The 16,380-nt window shown below is 37.2% G+C and overlaps 1 protein-coding gene across 1 annotated transcript; it reads left to right on the top strand.

Annotated features, from left to right (window-relative positions):
* Nucleotides 1-41: 41 nt before the first annotated feature.
* WDCP (WD repeat and coiled coil containing) lies at nt 42-14,768 on the top strand. Its single transcript, XM_072857776.1, has 3 exons — nt 42-1,955; nt 10,752-10,872; nt 14,602-14,768. Exons 1-3 carry the CDS (start codon nt 42-44, stop codon nt 14,766-14,768), a joined length of 2,202 nt encoding a protein of 733 aa, XP_072713877.1.
* Nucleotides 14,769-16,380: the final 1,612 nt, after the last annotated feature.

Genomic DNA, 16,380 nt, shown 5'->3' on the forward strand with positions numbered 1-16,380 from the left:
CTACTTTGGAACAACCACCAGTAGACAGAAAGCTTTAAAAGATGGAGATGGGAAAGGCAAAACTGCTGAGAACTGGTCTCAATGCTTTATATCAGGCCATCCACCCTGTGCATGGAATTGCCTGGACAGATGGGAAGCAAGTGATATTGACTGCTTTATACTATCATAACGGAGAGCTAAAGTTTGGAGACTCAAGTGTTGTTGGTCAATTTGAACATGTTCATGGGCTTTACTGGGGCCCATGTTGCTCTACAGACACCCCAGCTCTGCTCGCTGTTCAGCATAAAAAGCATGTTAGCGTTTGGCAGCTGTGCTACAGCACTGCAGAGAAGAACAAACCCTTGATTTCTCAGACTTGTGAAGTTGGTGAGCCATTTCCACTGCTTTCTCAGGGCTGTGTCTGGCATCCAAAGAAGGAGGTCTTGGCTGTGCTTACAAAAAGAGATGCTTCAGTCTTGCATGCTGTTCGTACTGACAATACTAGAGTTAAGGCAGATATCAAAAGCAGCGGACTTATCCACTGTGCTTGCTGGACTAAGGATGGTAATCGCTTAGTAGTTGCTATAGGCAGTGCCCTGCATTCCTACATATGGGATGATGCTCAGAAAACTCTAAATACCTGCTCCTTTTGCCCAGTCTTTGATGTGGGAGGTTATATCTGTGCTATAGAGACCACACTGGATTTCCAAATTGCTGTAGCTACTGAGCTTCCTTTAGATAATATCTGTGGTTTGAATGCGGGCATTGCATTTGATATGCCATCTGGTACAGAAACTGGTTCTTTAATCTCACAGTCTGCTCTGGTGCTTGGTGATGAGGAATACTCCATGGACCTGCGAAGAAAGTCTACAGATTCAGATAGATCAGGGGTTGACTCAGTTGCTTCTTCTTCGTCAGGTCCTGTGGATTTAACCCATATACTTGCAAACCACCGTCAGTCTGATCCCAGTCCTCTTATCACTCTGAAACGCAAACACTCCTCAGCAACAAATGGTCAAGATTCTTCTCACTTGATCTTGGTGACTTTTGAGAGGAAGGTAACCACCACCAGGAAAGTTACCATCCCAGGTATTCTGGTTCCTGATATAATGGCTTTTGACCTTAGAGCACAGATTGTGGCAGTAGCCTCTAATACTTCTAACATTGTTTTGGTGTATTCAGTAACGTCTTCCTGCATGCCTCATATTCAACAAATCCAGCTGGAAAAAAATGAGAGACCAAAGGGCCTATGCTTTTTGACAGATAAACTCCTCTTGATTCTGATTGGCAAGCAAAAGTTCCCTGAGCCTAGTCTCATTCCATCTTCAAGTTCAGACAGGTATGTAATGCGTCTGATGATCAAAGAATTGATGCTGGAAGAAGATTCTTCAGGATTGCCTGAGACTAAGCAGAATATGTTTTATAACTTTGAATCCTCTGTTAATATACCTGGAAAAAGAAAGTTCTTTGAAAATCTTGCTACAGAAGACCAACCTCAAAGCAGGGAGTTGGTAATACCAAGAAGCACAGTTATTCAGTCTCCTAGTGGCAGAAGAAGACTCATCGAAGTAAAGAGCCCTAGTTATGAGCAGAGCTCTTCATCAAGTGTGAGTGACCTGGATGAAAAAAGGCTCCCAAGTGACCCCTCGGTGGCCTTGGAAACATTGGATGCTGAACCTACCAATCGTTCAGTGTCTCTTCTTGGTTTTGGAACACCTACCAGGCTTTCCAGCAGACCAACTTCCCCTAAAGTGCAGTTCAATGTGATCGAAGAAACATCAAGCTCTCCTAAAAACAACAATTTGCCAAGTGAAAGAGGAATGAGTCACATATCTAGAAATTTAGAGAGACTTTGTGGCAGCTTCAATGAGTTACAACTGAGTCTTTCTGAAATAACAGACTTTGCTAAAAATAGGAGGATATCGTTAGCCTATCCATGTTCACAGGAACCACCTGTCGTTCATATCACTTACCAGGTAACTTATTTGTCAGCTTAAAAATATTGTGATAGGACACTGAATTTTTAAACAATCTTGTATTTATTTAGCTTTAAATCAAGAGGAGGCAGTTTAATTCTTATCAATCCATGAGAAATGTAACCTGAGTTTGGCATCAAGCTTAATCTAAAATGGTATTATAATTTGTCATTGAAACAATAACTCAGGATAATGTGGGCAACTTAGAAGATATTTCACATGGGAGATTTGTGTCTGTGCGTTCTTTGATTATGCACAACTGTCTTGGATACTAGCTGATTTTGCGTGCATCTATCAAAGAGAGAGAACAGAGCCAAACAGTTGTTAATGTACAAAAGGTTTATATGTTAATTTAGCGTAGAGTTGAGCCTATGAGTAGGGTGGTACAGTAGCCCACCAGAAACATAATAAATTCAAACCCGAGCTCAAATCCAAAGTTTGAAGACAGCTAGACTCTCATGAAGGCTGAAACAAAGTACTGAATCTCAATTTCTGGGAAATTCAGATGGGCATGACACGAAGTTGGCTTATTTCTAGTTTAATTTCTCACCACTAATCTTCACAGAGCTGGACATGCTCAATTCATAAAACATATTACCCCTTCAAATTTTCTGGAAAAAAAAATATCTGTCAATATGTAACTATCATTTCATTAAATAAATAAACGAATGTCAAATCATCATTTTCCTATCCCACCCTTGTTTTGGCAAAATTCCTACTGGCTTCAATAAGAATTTCAGCTAAGGAATGTTGGTTGGGTAATTATTTCTGGCTATTATTCTTAGTATTATTTGCAGTAATACTAACATTATACGGATAATATTTTTGGTCATGCTGATGCTAGTGGTATTGCTGCTAAAACTGGGGTCCCTTTCAGGATGTAGATGTCAATTATAAATGCATTCTTATCTACTGCAACATAAGCAGCATTATGTCAAAGTAATATATTACATTGTGATGGTGCTGAAGTATGTACTTCTCAAACAAATTTGACTTCCTTTTACTTTAAAGGAAGTAGATATAGACATCTAAGTACCCCTCCTTAAACACTCATTAAGGGAATGGTGACTCAATTCAATCATATTCATTACTTTTAAGCAATGGTTTACTTGGCATTTAAGCAGATTCTAGTACGTTAGGCACTCTGGATAAAAGCAAAGCTTTCGATCTGAATTAGTCAATAATTTAACTTGAATACATTATACAAATTCTGGTGAAAAAAGCAACGTCTATTTTAAATAATTTAGGATTTTATTTGCCAAGAAGCAAGCCCTTCTGTTCTCCAGCATGTTCAAATTAATTCTGATTTCTTAACATAAATCAACTTATTTATTTAGCAAGCAGCCCTATCTCTTGGATTTGGTTGGATTAACCTTTCCAAAGAGAAGTTTTGTTTGTGACACGTAACATTAATCTAAGATCTGAAGTCACTATGCACGTTTGCTTGCACAAGCAGTAAGAATTAATTATCTTGTATTTTTCTTTGGAATCAAAAAAACAATATTAGTGCTTCTAAAATACTGGTAGGCTAACTACATTTAGAAAGGAAGACTCTTATTTATCTGAACAGGTTAGTTCCACATTGAGCCAGCAGAAAGCACCGCTAGTACCGCCTTATAATGACTCAGAAAAAGCGCCACTGAATGTCTTTCTGACACACATAGCTTTTCTGTTTAAGTCTCAGCTAATGACTTGTATGGTTCAGCCCCTCTTCTGAAATCCAACAGGATCACAGCATGATGCCAAAAAATAATGAAAAATAGACTGATGGCAAAAAGGCCTCCAGACAGACAGGGAAATATTTGCTTCATAGGCAGCTAATAATTTTCTCAGAAAATAGTTGTTTTGATTAGTTTGGATTCAGACATCTGAACCTTGTTCCTCCTTCAGGAGTTGATTAGCGCTCTGTGAGCTCAGAGACCAGCTGGGCTGTGGGTTCCAGCCAGGCTCTGTGTTCACAGTGCAAAAAGTCAGGAAATAGCTTTATTGCCTTATAATATAAATATCAGCCTGTGGAAAACATTCTAAGCTTTAGGAACACTGCAGTCCAGTCAATAATATGGCCATTATCTTTCAGCTTTTTGTGCCAAGTGCATGTCTTCTTAAGTGTTTGTATAATCCCCAGCACAGCAGAGGCTCAATCTTGATTGAGAAATCTATTGTACTATAAAATATAATGATCAGTGCTGCATAACCATATTTATGCATTAAAAACATAAAAGGAAAGTTTAAAACATAATAGATAAAAATGTAGCAATAATTAACGGGCAATTACAAACACTGTTGTGCAGAAGCATTATTGACATATTTATGTATGTTTCCAGTTCTGCTTAGAAAACCATAATATAAAACAGAATGTGTATTACTTAATAATTCATAATGTCTCCTCACTAAATAGTCTTCAAAACCTTTGTTTATTCTGTTAGTGCTAGCCCACCTATAACTCCTCTGAAGTCACGTCCGTGCAGTACCACCAGAATTTATATTCTTTGTAGCCCATAGCCGTAAAAGAAAAACATGATCACTCACACTTTGGAAATGTCACTGCACTATCACTTGTGTAATAGCATTCGGCCACCAGAGGTGACTTGATCATTCAACCCTGAAAAGCAAATATTATTGCTCTTTCATCACATACAGACTTGTGATTCAGGATAGTGTGGGAGGGCAGACAGACAAACGCAATAAGAGGATATCATTTAAAAAGAAAAACAAAAACAGAAGAGATTAAGATCTGTCACAAATTTGTTTCTGTTTCATTTCACAAAAAGATACTTTTATCATCTCCAGAAAAGAAACAGCTGCAGAATATTTAAACTAGCCTCATTCAAAAGCTAATTACAGTGGAAATAAAGCCAATCTGGATTTGAAATTAATGCCATTTAGGCAAACCTCTCCAGGAGGAATAAGATTCATCTTAATCTGAAGAATATCTTAAAACTCCTACATTTTGCTCACAAGCAGTATTATGTCAAAAGTGCACATCACTGAGAGCATATATGGCATAATTAAACAGGAAATAAATATCTTTTCAGCAATTAGTCACGACGATTTTCTTTTCTTAGCACTCACCAATAACTGTATACAAGTCAATTTGTACTTTTATAGTATATGATTTACTATGGGAAACTTTATTGCTAAGGTCAGCTATAAAATAAACAATTTTTTTACACAGAGCTGAGAGATGAATAGAAAGGATCCAAACATATGGCAATAAAGTTCTTCTGATAGTAATACATGAAGTTGAGAGAAAAGGGGGGTACAAGGATGGCACAGTAAAACGAGCAAAGACCAGGCTGCAATGATCAGCTATAATAAGACCATGAACCTTTCTGAAATCCAAAGGGCAATTTTGACTTGGGTTGAGCAATAGAAAGAAAGTAATGAAAATGATGGAAGAGGAAAGTGATATGACTGCTCCCTGGAGTAAGAAACTAGTCAGCCATCCTGAAGTTTAGAAGGAAGAGATTTAGGATGACCGTAAAAGAAAGACCTGCAGTAGTCAAGAGAAGGTGTGATTAATGCATGGATAACATTTTGAGCAAAGGTTGAGGAATTTGTTAAGAACAAATTCTGACAACAATGTTCTGAAACTGATCAACAGCAGACAAGCAGAGTTTGTAGAGGAGACACAATACCTTTTATTAGAGCAGATGATTTGTTTGTTGGATACACAGACGCAAAAGAAAAGGAATATGTAATGTCAAAAATGAATCCAAGTTTTTGTACTGTGCAAAGAAAGTAAAGATCTGAGTTAAAAAAACCCCACACTCAAAACATGGAAGCACAAGCATGAGGACAAAGCATATATCTTAGATGACAATATACCTGAAGCAGTAGTTGCAGAACTATTAACAGGGAGCCAAGAGCAGAGAAATCCTAGCATCATATCATCTGAAATGCTGATGTGCACTATAAATGCAAACTGCACTGGGATTTAAGCACCCCTGAGCACCTCAGATCTCTGCCAACGTAAACATTTTACAGGCTTATGCTTCTCTGACAGGTTAATTAGGGTTGCAACTGGAATGTCCCACATAAGGGCAAGCAAAGATATTAAGATCTCCACCAAAATAAAATCAGGATCCACCAAAAATCAAACAGGAATCAAACCAGAAATCACAACAGGAAAGTGGAGCAGTGCAGGCTGCCAACCCCAATTAATACTACCTGTGGCAATGCTGCACAAGGCTTAATGAGACACAGTACTTTGAATGTCAAAAATCATAGTTCTCATTCCTCTTCAGTGCTCTTCCTTAGCCACCTAACTCTCTTTTCATTGTCTTCTGAGCCAGAACCCCCACGTCTATTTAATTTACTAGTTTTTTCTCATCCCACACAATGAATGTGGGGGCAAGGCAAAAGCAAGCTGACTAATGGGTACTAAGGTATCAAAACTGAAATTACCACTGAAGCACAACACAAAGAGCTGAAATCAAGGGTTTAAGTAAATGAAAACAGAGTTCTAGGCAACTACAGCACTATTCATCTTACAATGCAGAGATGTGACTGACTAACCTGATACCTTTCCTTTACAAAAGAACAGATTATTAACACAAAGGATATGAAGAATATTTAAAATACCTGTAATTCAGTACAGTACTTGAAATCATGCCACAGGGGAAATTATCTGTTCAACAGCACAGAATAGGGATTAATAGAAGAAATATAAGATGGTTAAGGAATTAGCTGGAAGGAAGACAGTAAATGGTTATAGTAATATAAAAGAAAATGGAAGAAATTTACTAGTGGATTTTCTCATGATTGATCTTCAGGCTAATCTAAAAGTTTCATTAATGATCTGATGAGATATGCTTATAAAATCTGTGTATGGCATAAAGTCAGTAGTATTTTCAATAGAGGATCAGGATATTGCACCTGTAATTTGATGACCGTAGCATCTAGAATTAAAAAAATGGATTGAAATGAACTAATATGAAGTGCATAGTGATATATTCCAGGATTAATAGAAGGAATTTCTTCTATAAACTGGATATTCATTATCTGGAAACAACCAACGATGACAAAAGCTTGCACGTGTTAAGGGACTACAAGATGACTATGAATCAAAAATGTGATATGTTCATGAAAAGAACAAAGGCAGTCTGTGGGTACACCAGTGAGGTACATCCAGTAAGTAATGCAATACTGGGCAACGCAGCCGTGAGGCCTCATCTGGAAAACATTTTACATTTCTAGACATCCCTGTGCAAGAAAGACACATTCAAACTGCAATCGATCACTAACCCAATGTTAGTAAAAACAATTCTGATTGGTAGCATATTATTATTCACCTCACCGTTTCATCAGTTGTTGAATTTAAGTTCATGAAGATTACCTTAGCATCCAGGCAAGGGTACACAGTGCATTAGGAAATACAAGATAATAGTGAAAAAGGTCAAGAGGCAGAACTAGCTGACTGCTCAGTGGGGTTCAAAAAGGTGATAAAAGATATGTTTATTTATCGTGCAGACATACCGCGTATAATATCTAAGCCAGGAACCCTTTTTGCCTTAGTAAATGATTTTCTTCTCATATATATTTGCATTCCAAAACATGAGTTTTGAAAGACAGTTTGGCAACGCCATGATGGGCTGGCTGCTGCCCAGAAGACCCTTTATAGGCTATAAAATCTGATCAAGGGTCAGGCTGACACGGATGAAGGAAAACAACTCTTAAATTGATGGTTTCTTTTTGTTGGATTTTTGTTGAGGGATAGTTGGACTTGACATACTACGGGAAGTTGGCTAAAGAAACTTAATCAGAAAATATCCACTCACATATGTGGAAATATATGTTTCTTCTGTGATTAATATGTTCTTAGTCTACCAATAAACTGTGGTTTAGGATAAAACAACTAACATTAAGGGATTTTAACCTGAGAATGGCAAGTCCTCTGGCTTCTACTGGAGACAAATAGCAACATAGCAAAACCAGATACATATTTTGGGAAGAGGTGAATTAAATTTAGATTTTACTAGAAAATTGTCTTTGGGTTAAGGCAAGAAAATGGGAAGCACTAAGGTGAGATTTTAGTTGTATTTCTAACTCTGTCACAAATTACTTCCATGACCTTGAGTAAATCTCTTAATCTTCCTGTGTAATGGTTTGATCATCTATAAAAAGGGAATACTAACAGTTACCTACCTCTGAAGAAGGCATGGGTTTAAATCAGTTAATCTATGATACAACGTGTGTGAACATATTCCTCAAAGGCATGTTATCATCACTTAAACTAAACATTAAACAAAAAAGGCTAAATAATTAGAAGATCAAAACAGAGAAAGATTCTTGACCTGACAGAATTTGCCAGCGGACAAAAATAAATGTAAAGACGATTAAGTTTATCATTATAAACAGAAGTATATGAGAAAGACAGAGAGAATAGCTAATATAAATGCTCACAAGTGATGAAAGACAAACAACTCTGAAACTTAAGCTTTGAGGTCTGTACTTGAAAAACTGGTTAGGATAAAATCTAGATGCCATGTAGTTTTGTATATACAAAAATGTCATCCCCTTCTAATGGCTGTTCCAATAATAACTTGCAAGGCTAAGTAGGAAACATACTAGAACGAAGTCATCCTTAGTCATCCTTATACATTTCCATTCAACTGATTTCAAGTCAACACAGGTAGAGCTGGATTGTTTTCTGATTATTCTTGAGTTGAAGTGTATCTAAGTGAAAAAATGAACCACTCGGGTCAAGCAGTGTGCCTGTCTCATTTACAGTCCACCTTTTTCTATAATTCCTTAACTGAAGTACAAGTTTGAATAAACTCTGCTATTTCAGCCTGAATTCAGGAAAATCAAGTAGTTGTTAGATGTGCTAATCCACAATATGCAGCAATGAAAAGCTTTGCACAAATACCTGTACAGGCAAATAGCATCTTTGCAATGTAAATGCAAAGCACATGCTCATTGCTGAACATTCAGCCCATTGAGTTTTAAGTGTATTTAGGTTCAATAGAATATAGTACTATATAATTTGAAGAGACTTAAAAATGACAAAGAAGTTCTGTTATATAGTTATAGCTGTAATAAAAAGTTACTATAGGTTTATGACTAAGAAAATGATACTTCTTTGATGCATTCCTTAGGTATTTCCCTATTAATTACACAGCAACACATTTCTGGCTGTTTTGAATGGGGAAAGCGATGAGAAGACCTTTGAAAGTTGGAAAGCTTACGTTTTTAACGGAAAGATATTTTTATGGTTCTTACATCTTCAATCAATCGTAATACATAAATAAATAACAATCAGCCATAGACTATCTGCATGGCCAATTTATGATAGACTGGGGAAAAAATACTTTTGTAACAGTTGGTAGACATTCTGATTTACAGAATCCAATGTGGTTGCATGACAGCATACATACTATGTACAGAAAAATGAAAGTGATTTAGAAAGGTTGCTACACCGCAAAAAAAGCACGTGTTCACTGAGAGAGTTGACTGAGTCAAAAGACAGCACAATTAGAAATGAAGACAAGCATTAAAAGAGACATTTATTTAGTTAAAGGTTAGATTACTATGCACAGAAATAGAAGCAGTTGTGAATTCATTCAACTGTAAGTGTCATATTAGCAAGAAAGATTCAAGGGTAGGAAGTAGATACAGACAGGGTAGGACTAGAATAGGAGTTAGGATAGATGACATATTCTCAACCCATTCTAAAATGTTAACTTGGATCCATTCTGAATGTACAAAACAGAAAGGTCTAGGAAATGGGATAAGTAGACTGTTCATTCAAATAACAAGTATGTTAAAACTGGGGGTATTGCAAACATAAGGGATGCCAAAGGGAAAAAAAAAACACCTAACACATGGGAACTACACTGGTGGAAAGTGTGGAGAGGGAAGAACAAAACGAAATTCACAGGACAAAGTACAGCAAGATTATTTAGAAGAAAATGTCCAATTCATATATATTTTATAATGGCATTGAGTCACTGGAAAATTTTTAATGCTAAAATTACTTTCAAATGATAGCAGATAGGAAAATGTAAACACAAATATATATCTACTCCATAACCATATTAGCTCAACTATTTTGTGGTCCTTGCACTTTGCAGTAATCAGAATGATGGAACACAAAGGTGTCGATTCTCAAGGCCAGCTAAACTCCATGAAGCACGAATATGCCACCTTTCTATTCAAGGGTGTTCTTTTAGTGACTGTCAAGAGCAAATTCCAGGGCTGTAAATCCATACACTCCCTCTCTCTCAAAGAAAGTCACAGGATTCCCAAGCCACCTTGTTATGACAGCTTTTCAGAGACTGTCGCTATGCCCAGTCCCTCTGCAATTCTCTCTGTGCCAGAACTGAGGCTATTTTACTGGGGTGGAATAGCTGACCAATCACTATTAAAACCACCCACGCGTACAACTGAAACTGAGCAGAGTACTCATTTGCTCTAGTAGCATCTTGCACAACTTTATTCCAAGAATGATATATTCCCTTCCACTGAATTGACTCTTCAGGCAGAAAGGCCCAATGGACACATATATGCATGACCTAATACATTATATATACAGGGCTGATGCAGTTTAGAGCTGCATAAGCATACAAAGCAAAAAGCAAAGAGGCATACTCCTCTTCACATGGGACTATGAGATTGCGCTTAGAATTGCACTGCACAATGGTGTCATCTATAAATTGAAGCAAGGACAGACAAAGAAAAAGCAAAATGACTAAAGAACTTAAAGGAGTAAGAGCAGAGGAATGGTTAAAAGAACTCAGGCACAATGTCTAAGCCTTTAACAAGATCTTTTCTTTTACACATATGTATTTGAAGAAAAGTTTTTCAAATGGAGCAGTTACTGAAGAAACAAAAGATGTTCTCCTCTGTGATGGCAAGATCCATTTGAATTTAGTCCAGCAGCTGTTTGATCTACCTGTTATTGAAATGAAACATGGTATGTTCTTTTTATTTCTGGTATCTGGTTTCACCTGAGATTTTTAGTGTAAAAGAGGCATTTGTGGTAGAAAAATTACCCCATACTGTAGTAAACTGAGATAGCTAACTTTTTTTTATAAGTATGCATTTTCCTTTGTCTGAAATATGGCAGAGTGTCTCCTGAAATCACTTAAATGCTAAGTAACTGCAGAACTATCTATGCCTCTACAGAGGAAGGCTGAGAAAATAACCAGTACACTGTGTTACCTGCAAATAGAAATGCTTCCTTGAGACCTTTTGGCATTTTGCTTTGCCCATCTTTATAAGCATGTCCCAGACCTGACAATAGAGGGTAGGTTGGAGAAAAATTCATTCTCAGAATAAGATATATATATGTATCATGTAGCATTTGGGATTATTTTCATGTAAGATAAACCATGAAGCTCAATGTTCTAATTTGCCAATCTCACATTTCTACCACCCACCACTGATTAACTTGTGAGGACAGAAGCAGCTAGGGAAATCCTAGCCCCAGACTGGTCTCTGAGTTACCTTCTCCCTGTCCATTCATGCATGCTAGCTTCTCAGCAACATACATACTGTTATTTTTTAGCCATTTCTCTGTAATACTTCTGATGGCTTTTCTCATCACAGTCTAAGTATATTATGATCTTATACTACACAATCGTTGTCTGTAATTATGATCTCCTTGCATGGTTTCCACACTGAGAGATCCATAAATTACTCTCTGTCTTGCCCCTTGTCTTAGCCCCTGACAGGCTGAGACACATTGGCTTAATCGGTATACTGTGTCTTATAAGAAATTAATTCAACTGTTGGTGAAATCAAAAAGAAAAGGAAAGTAATAATATAAGCTACAGTTTTCTAAATAATGATGGTTACATACCAGACTGCTATGTAATAGGCTTATTGATGAAAAAGAAAGCAGGCCTGGGATGTTAACTGGTGCTGGCACCAAGGACAGTGGGAAAAAGAGATGTAAAATATGCACCATTCTGCCATTCATATTCTGCTTATCTCCTTGTTGTTGATGAGACCACAGGAATGAAGAAAAGGGGCTACAAATACAACACAGATCAGGGGAGCTACCTTTATCCAAGACACATAGGGCCATTTCAGTTTTCCCCTGGCTTACAGCAGTCTCTGAGAGTTGTGCCAGAAAATAACGATATGCAGGTTTCGTATTTTTGTCCACAATCTCTCTTGACTGTACAGTGCAGTGGAGGCATATATGAAAAAACTCCACTTGCTGTAGAGGCCTGAGCTATTTCCCAGCAGGCTTCTGCCCTTGTATGGCACAGAGGGTGCCATTTTTAACCTGTACTTCCAGTTCTTGATTTTGGAAACAAATGCTCATAATGAAAAAAGAGGTTTAGAATTCAGTATGAAAATAATAAATAATGGGCCTGAGAAAACCTATTTTCAGCTCTACAGAACAGCTGAATATTTAGTATTTAATTAGCAGAACACCAGTCCTCAATTTCATGCATTAGACTTCAGAGATACCGAAAAGACAATGTCTCAGAATCCTCCTAACACATCCCTCTTTCTGTTCAATGTGGTGCTTGGCTTTTCTGAAACTGAGTCTGTTTGTTGACAGCAAAAAGAACAACTGAAACAAGAATCTTTCTAAAACTCACCAAAATCCTGCAAAATTATCAGGTTTGGGGCAGAAGTAGTTATGTAGCTCTTTATTCAGTTCTGACCAATACAGGCTTATATTCCTAAATCTTTCTTTTGCCACAAGGCATGAATATTAAATGTGATGTTTAAAAATATCACTCCCAGCCTTTAATACTGTATAATTAAAGGGGATGTAATGAAGAGCGTGCTTGTATTGCAATGACAGCCTGGCATTTTTTACTATGAATAAACACTTCAACTGGAATATATTGGGAAAAAGAAGTTCACAACTGTAGGCCAAATTCATACCCACAGCGAGGCTATTAAGATCATCGGAGTTATACGAGCCATGGACTTGGCCTCATCATGTGCACTTTAAGCCAAGGCCTGTAATACCATTACCTGTACTAAATATAGCCTGTCATATAGTGCCCTGGTGTTAGCAGACAGAAGTCTCTCTTTTTGGCAGGTCATCATTGTAATAATTGTGCATAGCAAAAGGGTATTACATTCTGCACAAGGTTTTTCCACCATTGAAATATTTTGTGGAATATGCTTCAAAGCAAGTGTTACCAATGACACAGAGAATTTCAAACATTTCAATGGACGAAAAGAAAAAGTCCCACGAAAAGAGTGGGAGAAAAGAGTATGCTTTATCAATTTGACCAACAATGTAACTATCAATTCGGACAGCAGAAATTCCACTTTCAGGCCTTATGGAATCTGAAGTCTGTCCAGAATTAGAAAGTAAGTATTAAGAGTAGAAGATTAAAGATTCATGGTTTGGAATGACAATCTTCTTATGATGTAAGAGGTGACAAGACAACATGCAATAGTGTAGCAGCCTGGAAAGGTGCTTTGTTAATAGTATAAGGAGGGGAGATTTGCCTTGTCCAGGAACATGCTTTGTTATGACTGACAAAAATTAAGCATGGTTATTCTGGATTTTCTACACTTCCTTTTTTCACATTCCTTTTCAAAACACAGTTTTATCTCCCAAAATTAAGAAGTTCAACAACAGAACATAACAGGGCTTTCTTTACCTCAGATCCCAGCTAATGCCCCTGCTCAGTAAGGACAGGATCATATGCTCTAAAGAAAAATGTGTGATACAAGGGCTCCCACAATGCTTTTCAGTTGCCAGATTTTTTTTCTTTTTCATAAAATGTCAAACTGAAAAAAAGACAAATAGAGAATTCACTGCTTTCTATAAGAACTGCAATATCCAGTCCAAAAGGAAACAGATTAATCACTAGAAAAAATATATATGGTACATATAGCTTCATTGTCAAGCTGATTTGCAAAGGAAAGAAAAAAACAAAGGGGGGGTAGGTTTATTTTCTGCTTCTATGCAATACAGAAAGTGAACCTGAATGATTTTGACATCTTTGTTTTTTAATCTTGCCTCTTTTTTTTCAGAAAAAAAAAAGGATTTAAAATGTCATTCAGATTTTGTTCATTCTCTTCTTCATGAGAAGATTTGATAAATAATTAAAGGACAAGAAATTTTATTATATCAGCTTTTGTAAATCTTCTTTTGTAAATCATCTTCAAGGTGTAACTTCCTTCCATTTGCTATATGAATTTGAAAACATACGGAACAATCTTGGCTTGACAGTAAAGGAGATGGAAACCCCTACTTCCTTCTAGAACAAATACAGCACAATCATTTTCTTTGCCAATTTTTTCAGTTTTTATGATCTTTTTATCATTTGGACAGAGCAGATGAGCAAAAAGGATAAGCAGAAGTAGATGTCACTAGAACAAAAGTCAGCATGGAAAGGCTGGCTGAGCTTTCAGAAAATGAAGATACTTATGGTTTATCAGAACTAGCAAAGATGCACCTTGTTTTTCAACTTAATTTAAATAAGGGACAAAATGCCTCAAACCTTTCAAGACCTTTCATTTAGCTCCCCTTCGCATTTACACAAAGGTGCGTTCAGCATGGATTGTCAGACCTTAATGTCATTAGTGTAATGAGGGTTTAGTGCACAAAAAGAAAGCCTGCTCTGCTCGCGTGCTGGCTGACTTTTTAAAACGTGCTTGTACATTTTATGTAATCAGAGCAGTACACTCATTTCCTTTTTTTGCTTAATTTTTGTAGGCTCTTCTTGGATTGTGCTCACTGCAGACAAAGATGGCTTTGTGCCGTTAATATTCAAAGCAACACAAGAGATAATCATAAGGGATGGAACTGACAGTTCAGAAGTCTGTGGAGGTCACTCCTACAAAAAAAGCATTTCAATGCAACCACCAAGCAGAGTGACATAATTTCTGAACAAAGAACACTAATGACCTTCTTTTCTAATGCAATACAGAGACATTCTGCAGTGTCAGAAACTGAGCAACTAGAAAGCTGTCTTCACTACTTCCAATGTATTTTAACTGTAAAATCTGTGGCATGGTTACACTACAGCTAAATCCTAGGGTTGGCTGGACCCTCGTGATTTCTTCTGAAGGATCAGACCTAGAGTGAAGTTTACCACAGCTGCTGTTATTAATGGCTGCCAGTGGACTGGAGCAGAGAGACTAGCCTCTACTTTAATTGCAGTCAGGATGTTCTTGGAGAAACAATATTATGCTAAAAATCATGCAGTAACAACAAATCTAGCTAATACAGGTGTACAGTCCACACAAAAGCTGAAGAAAATACAACTAAAGAGCATTTATATTAATTAAGGAAAACTCGGAAGGGAAAAAAAAAAGAAAACTGCTTCAGGCTCTCTTTGCTGTTCCAGTTGGATCCCATGGAAACCTGCAACGTTTTCAGAAATGCTTAATTTTTATATGAAAATGTTCAATTACTAAAAACTGTCAGTGTCTTACACAGCACGTAGATTTATACATGCACACAGAAGAGAAAGAAAAGTCTTGCAAGGTAAATTAAGGATCAAAGACATTGAACGTAAATTTCATTTGGCTAAATGCAGGTGTCTACACTGCCCTTGTCATCTAGACTCCTGTATGATCAGTCAAAAAAAGAAAAGCACTTCTACAGCAGATTACTCATGCCCTAACATAAATTTCTAAAACTGATCGTGGTAAACTATCCCTATTAAGTAAGTAAGTGCCTATTCCTTCCCACTGACCGCAAAGGCACGACTAGTTTAAATACAAACATTTACATTTAGTCAGATGAACCTCACCCTCAGAGACAAGAGGCAATACAGATACATCTGAGAAGCAGGCAGACAGATTCATGAAAATTAAACTATATCATGATTATGGTGGCAGAAATAGGCACAAGGGAAGAACTGAGTGAACTCCCTAACTTTCCTTCCTGTAAATGCAAAGAGATGGGTAAAGTGTAATGAGTAGCCACATGTGTGAGGTCTAGCATTTTGTTCTGCTGGACAGGCCCCAGCAGAAACCATGGAAAGGCATGCCTGCTTCACCCTGAGCATTCAGGGAAACATAAAAGGGAGAAGACTTATTTAAGCTACTATTAAGACATGTTTTTCATACTGTGCATTTTGGGTCTTGTTAATACTCCTGAAGAGTCTTTTTTCCCTGCCTGGTAACCATGGCAAGCCTGTTCATAGGGTACAGATACAGTACTTCACCCCATACCAAGGGTGGATCAAGAAGGTAGATGTATGGTCTGAAGGTAATGGGTTTGGAGGTTTGGCATTAGTACCATTCCAGTGATGCAGCCAGAAATCTCACGAGGAACAGTTTCAATTCCTGAAGTAAGGAAACAGTTTCAATTAATTGCTTAAATAATGTCCTTCTCACACAAGTATCTTCCCAGAGACAAAGGAATCGTCATTCGAAATCACCTACAACCACAGGTATGCAATGTAGCTGGGTATATTTGTACTACCTTGTTCACAAAGATCTTTTTAAGTAGCCTCGAGGAGCATTCCTGTTTGTAAAAAAAACC

This window comes from Ciconia boyciana, chromosome 3 (genome assembly GCF_034638445.1).
Source record: "Ciconia boyciana chromosome 3, ASM3463844v1, whole genome shotgun sequence".
Taxonomy (NCBI): domain Eukaryota; kingdom Metazoa; phylum Chordata; class Aves; order Ciconiiformes; family Ciconiidae; genus Ciconia; species Ciconia boyciana.

Bases quoted from the DNA above. Each gene is read 5' to 3' on its own strand.
- WDCP (XM_072857776.1), top strand. From the start codon at position 42: ATGGAGATGGGAAAGGCAAAACTGCTGAGAACTGGTCTCAATGCTTTA. The intron at 1,956-10,751 runs GTAACTTATTTG...ATGTATTTGAAG, and splicing joins TCGTTCATATCACTTACCAG to AAAAGTTTTTCAAATGGAGC. The intron at 10,873-14,601 runs GTATGTTCTTTT...TAATTTTTGTAG, and splicing joins TGTTATTGAAATGAAACATG to GCTCTTCTTGGATTGTGCTC.